This window comes from Dermacentor albipictus, chromosome 3 (assembly GCF_038994185.2).
Source record: "Dermacentor albipictus isolate Rhodes 1998 colony chromosome 3, USDA_Dalb.pri_finalv2, whole genome shotgun sequence".
Classification (NCBI taxonomy): domain Eukaryota; kingdom Metazoa; phylum Arthropoda; class Arachnida; order Ixodida; family Ixodidae; genus Dermacentor; species Dermacentor albipictus.
In genome coordinates, this window is record NC_091823.1 from 33104029 (window position 1) to 33116260 (window position 12232).

Here is a 12232-nt window from a genome sequence, read left to right on the forward strand (position 1 = left end):
TGATCGTGATATATTCGATGTGCGCATGCCACGAAAGATTACTGTTTAGCTGGATTCCAAGATATTTATAGGAAGTCACGTGCTCAAGGTCGGATTTAAGAACATTAGCCATGGTGAGCACCACCTTTACATGGTGATATCACCACCACCTTATGATATGATAACGTTAGACTTTCAAGTGCTCAATGCTGCAGCTTACATTTTTCTGTCGTCGCTTAAGCACGCATTCCTCTGTCCTCTATTTTCCAGCAGTCCCTTTTCTGAGCTGGCAAGGCGGTCAGCACCGGTGTCCCGTCGTCATCGACGACGCGGAAGCGTCCGCTGGCGGAGAAAGCTACAAAAGTACGTACCACCGCGGTCCGAACGCCGACTTCGATCCCAACAGGGCCAGACAGCGCCGCCGAAGGGCGGCTTTAGAGCATCCTGCCTCCCCTCCTCCTGCGCCGACTGACATGCCCACTAACATTGTCGAAGGAAGCGGCGAAGAGCCGCAGCATTTTTGGTCCCCTCACGAATCCGAGTCTAGCGCGCAGCAGCGAAACCGCGGCAGTCGCAGTCCCGCGTACGAGTCCGAGTTCCACGCCGACACGGTCATCGTGATCCCCGACAATCCTCCGGCTACTCGCGTGAGCCGAATGCGCTGCGTCTGTAAGCGCTCGTTCGGCGAGCACTCGGAGCCGCCTCATTCCACCCCGCTTTCGTGGCAGGACGATTCGCAGGCGTCCAGATCTCCCCCGGTCAAGCGGTCGGGAGCCGTAGAGGCTAGCACTGAGCTTCCGCCTCCTCTGCCGCGGCCCATGGCCTTGTTTGGTTCTCCCGATCACAACGCGACCAGCAATGAGATCCCCATGTCGTTGCCCGATAGCAATGTGGACGACGGTGGTCCCGAACCCGACGACTCTAGCATGGACGAACTCACAGGCCTCGAAAAGAACGTGGTCGAACACGAGCGCGACGGGTTTCCGGCGCCTGAACAGGACGCGGACAGCGGTGGCCGCGGCGGTGTGTCTCTGCCTCCTCTTCCTCCTCCCCCACCTCCTCCCCTTCCGTCGTCGGTATCGTCGGAGAGTGGCGAAGAGGCTTCGAACGAACAGGGACTCTCTGGTGCGGACGCTTCCGAGTTTTTAACCGTTGGTAAAAGTGGACCGGACGGCCCAACTCCGATGCCGTTCGGTCGCACTGACGGTTACGTGGACACTACTACTAACCTGAACTCGATTGAGCATGATGCCAGCACCGAGACGGACGTAGACCCCCGGCTCTTTGCCGACAAGGAAGCCGGAGGCTCCGGGCATTCGAAAGCTGTCCCTACCACTGCCGCCTGGTCCACCGAGTGGCCTCCCGATCTGGGTAAGTGGAGGCTTTCGCATGCCGGAGCGAGCGCCCGCAGCAAGGCTTCTTCGGCTGCTCGGGCCTATACATTCTGTGAAAGGGCGAAAACGTTCTGCGGTCGGACGCCGCCCAATGTTTGGAGTCGTGCTCGAATGCGAGCGAATCGGAGAGAAACAGAAACGCTTCGCCTTTTCTGCCTGGCTCTGCTCAACGAGTTCTTCGCCATTTCCGCTTCCGTCCCTGTCGGCAACCTGCGCCTCTGCCGCCTCCAGCAGCAATGGTCTAACCCCGTCGTGCTTCTTGTCTGCTTCTCGGGTATACGTTTGTCTCGCCGTCTTGTCTTCGTCCGCTTTTCCGGAGCAGCGCTTGCTTTTGTACAGCGCTTGCGCGTCGCCATGGTGTGTACCGTACGTACTAACCGCTTCTCCTTCTCTCACAACTGTATTCTGGTAGCTTTCGCTTCGATATACCAGCGTGCAATGTGCTTTTACTTATACGTCTTGCTTACACGCAGCGTTTGTTTCCTGCGATCTCTTTTTATTCCTGTTTCTTGTGATTTCGCTTCTTGCAGTCGGCTCTCTCATTATTGCTAGTATATATTTCACACTTACGCCTCATTCGTTCAACCAAAGTCAGCGTGCTGTAATATGTAAGATCCTTAACTTCACCGACGTCTCCATTGTTGTGATCAGCATATAGCCTACACTATTCGGAAATGTCTTTCGGTAAACTATTTCTGTGCTATCTGTGAAAGTTTTAGAAAGGGATGTCTAACGATTTACTAAAACTTACAAGCAGTAACACGAGCTGCCATTGGTCATGTGAGAGTTGGGAGTGTATGCGGAAATTTCACCGAGAGAACGAAAAATGTAGGTTAACTTGAGACGTATCGCAAACACGAGTTCCAACTCTCTGGCATCCCATCCGTCGTTACAGTGACTGTAAGAAGCGAAATCTTTCACGAGACACGGAAACGCTAGAAATTGGGATGAATCTTCTAAACGAACCACAAATAATTGTTCGATCTTTTTTTTTTGGTTGTGGGACACCATGAGCAGTACAGAAATCTCTATTTCACGGCTGACGCATTGACATTTTAGCAAGGAGTACTTACAAACAAAACACTACAGTTCCTAAGCAAAAGCAGCACTTCTGCGTTGTTCAGAATCTCTCTAGCAACAACATGAGCATTTAAATGCTTTACTGAATGAGCCTTATGTTTTATTTGAGTTGTGTGAAACATTGAGAGATATGAAGATTCATGGCATTTTAATCAATGGCGTTATGGTTTTTGCTTCCAAGGTGACAGCGTGTTTCTTGCTGTTAATATTATAATAGCCACCTACATCGACACCGAATTCGGATTCCGTGACCACTCCCGTGGTTTACTGACGCTGATAATGAGAACAGGACGTAATGCGCTAGTGTTGGACGTGACGATATCTGCACTTGTGGGCACATGAACTATCGCTTTGCATCGTTAAGCTATGTGTCACTTACCACAACACGTATATCCCCGTTCGCCAGTAACCATAAGCTGTATAACTAAGGATGCTCGTTCCGCGCGCTCAATTGATAAAGCTTTATTTCTTCCGTTAGCCACGTTGGTATTAACTTGTCTTGGTGTAACAAAACTTTTGCTGCAAGGTGCGGAAGCAACCAACAAGAGCTGGCATTTGGCTCATGAAAGGCAGCACTCTATGACCAGCGATATGAAATGGTAGGAATAGAAAAATAAAGAAGGAACGGGCTGTGGACATAGCCTAAGCAGGTATAAGCATACGTACTACACCACAAATAGTTGGTCTTTGTCAAAAGTGTCGAAATGACAAGGTATGCCACCGGAAACGATAGCAGGGCTCCTGCATGTAACACACCTTGTGCTTGGAAGCTCAAAATAGTGGGAATCAATTGTTCTCTGGCTCGCCAAGTGTCGCGGTGCGGAATTCGGGACCCCCGTGCGCGCTCGGACGAATCGGCCCGGACACGTGTACGGTGACTTCGAAGCTTCTGACAAAGAATGCACGTACGCCGTGCACGAAAAGCGAACGATGGTTATATCGTGCCCCGAGAAGGAAAAGGTGCACGAATGCGCGTTTGAAGCGACGCATGCGGCGCCTGCTGACTTGGTTTCGCGCTCGCCCGACAGGCCCGTCTGTCCTGCCTCCCAAGACGTTGCCGCCGAGCAGCGGCGAGTCGTTCGCCGACATGTCTGTGGGCCGACGCCACAGCAAGGTGGTCGCCTCGTACGGCCACTGGAACGTGCAGTTCCATCAACAGGAGCCCGGACTAGTCAAGTTCAACTACACGCTGCCCACGGGTGCCAGCGTGGGCATCTACGGCCGCCGCAACAGCGTGCCCACGCACACCCGGTACGACTTCGCGGAGATACTCTCGGCGCGGGACAGGCGACACCGCAAGGCGGCCAAGGTGCGTACCCTTCCAACCTGGGCGCCTGCATTGAGATCGGAATTTATTCGAAGCGACTCCAATGCCAGCAGTGCTGCGGAAGACTAGGGAAGAGGTTGTCGAGGACAGCTTGACGGAACCTGGCTGCTATAACCTGGCTGCTATAACCTGGCTGCTATAACCTAATGTAACCTAACCTAACGGGTCTGTCTCATAGCGAATCTTGTCACGAAACGCGCAATGTTGACAAAATGCAGGCCGTGTGGCGGCTTTGTGGGAGGTGTGACTAGATTATATAGTACTGCTTTGGCACACCAATAAGTGCCACGGGACACGAAAAAATGTTGACACACACTAACCTTTCGGTGTCCTCTCTGTGTGTCGATGTATCTACTAGTACGCCGAAAGCAAGAATAAATTACGAGCGAGCCCTGTATGTTGTTCAATGTGGTTTTATTTCTCCTACGTGGCACATGTGTAACCAGACGGGCCATTTTCGACCATGTGCCATTTTAAATTGATGTTTTCTCCTGAAAAGTGGTCTTGTTCCCCATGGTATGGCTCACGGAATGACATAGGCGCAGCGTATTCAGAAAATGGCTTCAGATATTCGGTATGATTGAAGGATCGCTTCCGCTTTATTTGTTGCTTGCAGGCAGCTTTACAGAACACACGTGTCAGATACACTCCAGCAGTTTTTGAATTATCTTGTGGCATAGGGAACTCTAATGGCGATATACTGCGAAGTTGACAAAGAGTGAACAATATATCTAAATGATGGCTCTAGGCAAGAGAAATTGAAAAAACGTGCACTTTTGTGCTCAATAGTGTGCGAGGAATTGGTCATGTAACCTCGAAAAGTGTACTCCTACTCAACTAATATCTGCTGCCGTGGTTTGTACGAACGCACCATATCCACTCGTTTTGACGCTTTCTTTCTATTTTGTTTCCTTCCCCCGTCTCAACAGCAGGAGAGCTTCAGCATGGAATTCATACACTTCCTGGATCATGGTCGCTGGTACATTTCGGTATACAATGATGGAGACCAGCAGCAAGAAATTTCGTTCGTCAGCGTGGCCACTGGTAAGACGCCCGCGAGTTTCGGGCTATATAACCTTGCGACGGATTCGCTCACTTTACCGTTTTGATATTTCCGTGGTCCCAATAGTAAATCATGTGTAACGAAAAGCGGCGGATCGAATTATGTTATTCGAAGAAACGAGAGCCGATGTTACCTGTCAAACAATACTTTAGTGAATTATTGCTCAAACTGTCTAATTTCTTCCGTTTCATAGGAGTCATCATTAAGCCTATTCAAAAGCGGGTAGCACGGCCAATACACCTGAGGCAATCTGCCCTCTTGCGTTTTACTGTTAAACATTGAAACGTGAAACCTCAGGCGCTTTGCTGTCTGCTAATTTGCATAAAAGGATCATGTGGAATAAGAAAGCAATGTTAGAAAAACAGGAGGCCATTACAAAAGGTCGGAACTGAGGAACTGTCACTTCTGAAGCTGCGTGTGAAGTACTAATAAGCGAATTCATCCCCGCTTTATAGTCGGCCTCAGCGCGCATTTCTGGCTGAAGTCTACATCGACTGTCGTTTGTTTGCCCTGCCTTCCAGATGTGTCGAGCCTCCCTTGCCCTTACGACTGTCATGGACACGGAACCTGCAACATGGGGAAATGCGACTGTGACCAGGACTATGCAGGCGAATCTTGCGCCTACCGTAAGTGCTTGCTGTCTGGAAGCGCCCTCTGTTGAGCTACACATGCACAACATTGCCGACCCTGCCTGTAGACCAACACGTTCTTTGGTAGGGGCTTATCTAGAATTTTGATTTGAGTGAAAGTTTTGCGAAGGACCGAAAACTGAATTTTAAGTTTCTCTTTCTTATTCATAAAGTGGATTCTAGTAGCATTTGCTGTTATGCGCCAGCTGTTATGGGTGAAACATGCGTATATCGTAAAGTTCAGTAGCAAAGAATGTGATTAGATGAAAGTGGTGAGGTTAGAAAACTTGCAGGCGTGGGGTGGGTTGGGTTGGTGGAGGAGACGGGCACTTTCAAGTTTATGTTAAATGAGTGGCGCCTTTATCTTCCAGTGAACTTAAAGTACCATCTTAACGAAAAAGTGCGTGACAAAGACGTAGACGAGAAAGATAGAAACAACAAAAAGGGTGGAAACACATCAACTCGCCCAGCTCTCAGTTTTCATGAACTTAAAGTACACTGACAAAAACCGTGACAATGCCGTTATGTTGAGTATGATAGCAGCAAAGTGTATATACATTTTTTGGCGATGTAAAAAGAGCGCTCTAATGAAAAAAATCTTCGGTGGGCACATAAAATCAGTTTCCGTTTCCCAAGAACCACTAGACGTTGGAAGAATGGTCGATTTAATGAGTAGTCCATCAAAGCGACATCAAGCTTTAGGTTTCCTAATATCGTTTGCTACGCGTAATGAAGACCTGCGCTATCCACCACGTTTTAAGCGAAACCTTCATTGTCTCCTGCAGGCGTGTGTCCGGTGCTCTGCAGCGGGAGAGGTCAATACACAAACGGCGAGTGTGTCTGCCAGCCGGGATGGAAAGGCCGGGAGTGCCAGCTGCGCGAAGATGAGTGTGAGGTGGCTGACTGCTCGGGTCACGGGGACTGCCTGGACGGCGTGTGCCGATGCTTTCCCGGCTACAAGGGTGCCCACTGCGAGGAAGGTAGGTGCACTTTTTTTTTACTGCTTTTCCCGCCACCCCCTGCATGCGCAATGCGACAGGAGTGTCCAGCATAACGGTCACGCGACGACAAACGACTGGAGCGCATACTAAACCTGTTTTCTAGACTAACGGTTCTCCCACGGTAGTCCGCGAACACTCGGCGGTCCTCCTCGAGAAACACCTGGAGGTGTCCGCGGGCACCACTTCGGAGACGAGTCGTCGACGAACTTCGTCTGTCGATACAACAAAGCAGCCTGTAGAAGCGCTTGTGGCGGGTTTGTCTGCGCTTAACAGTGTTACCCACTTCAGCACAGCTCAAACTTCGGACTTGTAGTGCGCTCAGTAGAAATTGTTGCGTGCAGCAGCAGCACCTTTACTTGTCATATATCGCGACTTTAGAAGGCTGAAGTGTACAACACTCCGCTGGCCCCAGCCGTGGCGTAGACAGAAACTTTGCATCTTAGTCCCTTGCGAGGCGAGGCACGTCGCTCAGCATGCCATGTGGCCCCCGCAGTTGACTGCCTGGACCCCGAGTGCTCTGGCCACGGCGTATGCGTGAGTGGCATGTGCCTGTGCCGCAAGGGCTGGAAGAGCAATGACTGCAGCGAGCCAGACAGCGACGCCCTGCGCTGCTTGCCCGACTGCTCAGGGCACGGCCAGTTCGACTTGGACCTTCAGCGTTGCGCCTGCGACGACCAATGGACTGGGCCAGATTGCTCCCAAGGTCAGTTGAATGTCGTTTTCAGAGTCCTGCCGTTGCCTTGGGGTATCTGCGACGGCGGGGCAGAGCTATAGGCTGCGTCCTGAAGCCGCAACGAACACTGAGGTCAAGGTCGCGATAGTCCACTGTGTGCACAGGAAGGAAGGAAAGAGAAAAGCAGAAGGCAGGGAAGTTAAACAGAACAACGTCCGGTTGGCTACCCTACACCGGGGGAATAGGAAAGAGGAAAACAAAAAAACTGGCTGTGGCTTAGCTAAGGTTAAGCCCAGGATGCGAAGCATACTAGCCTTTATTTTAACGCGACAGCGTTAAGGAGCTCGTGTCGCAGAAAAGCCGGTGTCGTCGGCGTCGGCTCAGGCGTGCGGCGCTTGCTCAGGCGCACATTTCGTTGTCGCGCCGAGCGCTGCGTTGCTCGACGCTCACCGCGTCCGATGCGGGGCGCGTAGTCGCTGCGCCGTAGCAAAGCCACTTAGAAACAGTCTCTGTAGCACGCCGCAACCTTCGCTTCTCATTCCAACGAGCAGCTCTGTCTCCAGGAGGCATCTCACCTCGTGAGTGTCTAGCAGAGGCAAGCGCAGCTGCCTATATACCGCCGCGACGCCGCGAGCGACGGCGCGAGTTGGAGCCCCGTTTCTCCGCTGTCGTGACGTCACGGTGTCACGTGGTATTGAAGGCGACACCGCCGCGCCTGAGGAGCTGGGTTGTGCTCTCGTAATATGCTTCGCATAAAATAACAGGGAGAGAGGAGGGAAGGAAAAAGGGAAATTAGTGGTGAGCCCGCTGACTCGTGTTGTCTAATATATGCACAGGATTCAAAACTAGCTTCCCGGGGAATCGAATCATGAGAGGCGGCTTGTATTACAGTGTGGACCATACCTCGAAGTGGCTCAGTCATCGTAGATAAGGGGCGGCAATGTGACATGACATGTATTCAGAGTTGCTTTAAAGGAATGTGCCGGGAAGTGTGCGTGTGTGTGTGTGAGGGGGGGAGGGGAGGGTGTCACCTCGTGACACTGGGTGCGCCAGTTAAGGACCTGTAATGGGAGCTGTCTGTGCGCCATCTTTCAGAGAAATGCGACCTCGACTGCGGCCCCCACGGGAGATGCCAGGGGGGCGAGTGCATCTGCATCGACGGCTGGACCGGACTGAAGTGCAACGAGAAGCTCTGCGATATCCGCTGCGTGGAACACGGCCAGTGCAAGAACGGCACCTGCCTCTGCATACAAGGCTGGAACGGTCGGCACTGCACGCTCGGTGAGCACCGTTTTCTTCGTTATTGAATTCTTCGTTATTCAGTTACCTGAGGGAGCAGACGACGTGCGAACTGCGAACAGCGCCAGAAGTATGACTACCACAAGGCTGGAACGCGAGAATCTACGGGCAAATAATGCCTTCATAGAAGTTAATTTGAACAGTCAGTAGGCCGTCTATAGGCTTCTAAACTTTTTCACCTCTTTATGGGCTTGTCCTTTTGACACAATGAGGTTGGTTGGTAGACTGCCCATAAACAAAAATTGTTAGCAGGTCTGCTTCTTTTGGTTCAAAGGTGCGTCATCGTCGTCCAGCAGGGCTTCTATGACACATATGTACGCGTCAGTAGATAAAGTGTGACTCCAAAAGTTCATAAGCTTCTGAAAACGACTTATAGCTTTAAAAAAAGTAAAGAAAGAGTCTATAGATTTACTTCAAATTGCATAAATAATCTGTTGTGATAATGTCAGCAGAAATTACATGGCAGTTTTTGTTGCCAATCGGGCAGTTCGGTATAACGCATCACGGTATTGCATAAATGCCCTACTCTCATCTGTTTCATCAGTTGCTCTCTCTCTGAACATCGAACATTAGGCACTGCATTTCTGGCTTAGCTGAAACTGCCTTCTCGGCCACCCTTTAGACGCTATAAGGTCGGCTTATACCGTAGCAAACCGTAGGAAATGACTTTTGGCCACGGTTACCAGGTTCTGATGTGTGTGAAATACAAGAACGTTCATGTGGACAATTTTAAGCGCACGGTAAAAAAACTCCAGATATCCGAATTCAGTCTGAACCCCTCATTATGGCGTCCCTCACAGCCGAGATGCCACTTCGTTTGAAGTTCCGTTTTAAAAGTGGATGCGAACCTCGCCGGGTTTCGTGACCGTGGAAGCTGCGGTCTGGCTGTTCTCTTGCCGAATAGGCCAACCAATCACTGCAGAGTACGCGTGCGCTGGGTTCCTTGCACCACCACCAGTGGCGTTCGCCTGTGTTCATCCGCGTCAGCGGCGGCGCCGGCCATGCGGGGGAATGAAAAAAAGGAGAGCCAGAAAGCTAGTTTTCGCGTATCCACGGCTAAACGGTAATTAGGAAGTAAACTCTTCTTGTAGATAGGATGAATTCGAATTGCGCTACGTCTTATGCGCATGCGGCCTCTAAAACCATGATACGTTCAAGGCGTTCGTCATACTCGCTAGTAGTCAGTAACTCCGTTCAATTAACAAAAGGCTCGGTATAAATTGTGCGCGCGCGCGTGTGTTTGTGTGTATTAGGGCGCACGTGTACCCGTGTTTCTACTATTTGTGTGCTCACACAAAGCTTAGCTGTTTATAAATTCCAACTCGGTGGATCTGCTGCATTTTTCTTTATTCTTGAATTCTGAAATGCTACAATGTTCGTTATCCACGCGTCTGTTCCCTAGCCTTCATGCCTGCGGTTCATGTTCTGTTGGTATCTTTGACATATAAAAATGTAAATATACGGAAACGCAAAATGTAACGTCATTTCTTGCGAACGTGTCTGCCACTACAGACTATATTGGGAAATTTTTTTTTTCTGACGAAATTTTACGCTCAATTCAATGACGCTCGCCTATTGCGCGTTTTTTTTATTATTATTATTCTGCTGCTTGCAGAGGGCTGTCCTCATAGCTGCAACAGTCATGGAGACTGCATCATGTCTGACGGAGACTGGCGATGCAAGTGCCACAGTGGTTGGGATGGTCCCGACTGCAATGTTCCCATGGAGAAAACATGCGACGACCGCATTGACAATGACAATGGTCAGTAGTTCTGTCCTATTTGCCTTACCTATAGCGGAACTTCGTAGACGCGGCTTGTTTCATTTTTATTTATTTATTTATGTTATTACTTTTTTGCGTTTATTTCCTCGGCAATTACGTTCGTCAAAGTGCCGTCGGCAGAGAAAACCAGAATTAGTGACGGATAGTACAAAGAGTCAGACAGACGGCTCCGGCAGGCTACCTGTGCAGGATGACACGCCCTCGCGTGTTTCCTTTCATGTTTCTGATGTTTTGCAAGTAGAAACTAATTTAGTTATCGATACGTTCTTACGACCGTGATTAAGGTGCCAATGTAAAGTTCACGCTAAGTTTCAAGGGGTAACTTTCTTTTCCTTTCGTTATCTCGTGTCAAGGTCCCGAACAAACCGCCTGCAAGCTGTTCCGATTCTTCTTTGTCCACAGACGGGCTTACCGACTGCGCCGACAGCGAGTGCTGCTCGCACAAGGCGTGCACGAAGAACCCCCTCTGCTTCGCGTCGTCCGACCCGCTGGACATCTTGCTGCGAAAACAGCCGCCGGCAGTGACGGCTTCTTTCTTTCAAAGGATGCAGTTCCTCATTGAAGAAGACTCGGTGCAGAGTTACGCCAAGAAGGACGCTTTCAATGACAGGTATACTAACCACGTTCGCCTCACGCGCCGGTCTCGAGTTCCATGTTTTCACAATTCTAGTCTTTTGTAAGCAAGGTTTGTACGTGTGTGTCTCCAGCTCGCATGCTTTCTTTTAGCTGCAACAGCTTTACCCAGCTAACAGCTCGCTGCCAGCTTTTTGTAAGAACCGTGAGCAAATGCTATTTATAACCTGTGCGATGTTGCCACGCCTCAGCGCTATGCAAATGCCTTTTTGCCCTCGTGTTGGTTTACATTCAAGCGCAGTGCATGCAAACATTCGCAAGCCTGCTCTCGCTAACTTGTGCGCCAGCGTGCATGCTTGCCTTTTTCCTCTGCATCAATTAACCAAAGACTTCCTTTCTTTACCTGCTGCTTCAGTCTGATACGGAATCATTTCAATGCAAGGTAGGTTCGTGTTCTCACTCTTTCGCTCTATGCATGCTAAATGTGCCTTTGTGACTAATGGTTGTCAGTCGTGTCCGCTTTAACGAAACTTATATAGATAATTTTCTTCTGCTATTTATGAACGCAACATGTTTGCCTGTTTCTCTATCTATTTGCAAAGTCATGTCTTCAAAGTGCTTTTGTTGCACGTGTACTACCAGCCATAAAAGTCTTTAGACCGGTACCGCGGGGGAAAATGCAGCTCCTATTCTCGAGTAATGCACTCAAATTGAAGGGCAGTTTAGATAGTATTACAACTGTTCCGATGTTCAAGTCAATTTTCAACTGAACCAGAAAGCCTCCAGAGAAGATGAAACTTTTTGAAGGCACTTCTAGTGTCTGAACTTTCACGGCCGATAGTACATAATCTCTAAATATGCTTGAGTGCTTATGTGTCCAATTTCTTGCATGCACCTGCTGTTATCCTTCTGTCGTAAACCTACCTTGCAAGTCTGTTCTGTAAATATTCATTTCTGAACTTGTGTGCTTGTTGCTTCATGCTAGTATACATTCTGTGTCGTCTTGCATTTGTGGACACTGTAATACCCGCAATAATTTGTTCTGGAGTTTTGAGCTGTTCGTGCTTGTCATTGAATTGGTTGCATTTTTAATTTCAGCCGGGCCTCAGTTGTCAGAGGTCAAGTTGTGAGTTCCTCAGGAAGTCCACTCAAAGGAATCAGAGTTGGGACTGCTGGAGATGGCCTAATTGGCTTCACAGTTACAAGAGACTCCGGGTGGTATGTGTTTCTTTGTTGCAATTTGTCATTCACCGGGGTGACCAAATTAACCGATGTAATCGAATTCGCCGGTGTGATCAAATTCACCGGTGTTATCAAGAACGCGTGGAAGTCTTTCTGCAGGGCAATAAAATGCGTTAGATTATTTATCTGACTGTTTTATTTGAATTCCTCGTAAACAGCGGTATTTATTGCACTCCTGCACACTGATGT

At 49.6% G+C, this 12232-nt stretch overlaps 1 protein-coding gene across 6 annotated transcripts in view; it reads left to right on the forward strand.

Moving 5' to 3' along the window:
• The window catches only part of Ten-m (teneurin transmembrane protein Ten-m), a 45354-nt gene that overhangs the window by 18181 nt on the left and 14941 nt on the right, over positions 1-12232 (forward strand). For 2 of the 6 annotated variants that reach the window (XM_065433431.2, XM_065433452.2), the window contains exons 5-14: positions 250-1350; positions 3482-3762; positions 4710-4824; positions 5365-5469; positions 6258-6452; positions 6967-7176; positions 8242-8427; positions 10061-10207; positions 10631-10838; positions 11900-12019. In XM_065433431.2, coding sequence (XP_065289503.1) covers positions 250-1350; positions 3482-3762; positions 4710-4824; positions 5365-5469; positions 6258-6452; positions 6967-7176; positions 8242-8427; positions 10061-10207; positions 10631-10838; positions 11900-12019 — 2668 coding nt within the window. The remainder of the gene's footprint in view (positions 1-249; positions 1351-3481; positions 3763-4709; positions 4825-5364; positions 5470-6257; positions 6453-6966; positions 7177-8241; positions 8428-10060; positions 10208-10630; positions 10839-11899; positions 12020-12232) is intronic. The other 4 variants (XM_065433437.2, XM_065433459.2, XM_065433444.2 and 1 more) reach the window with 4 other exon arrangements.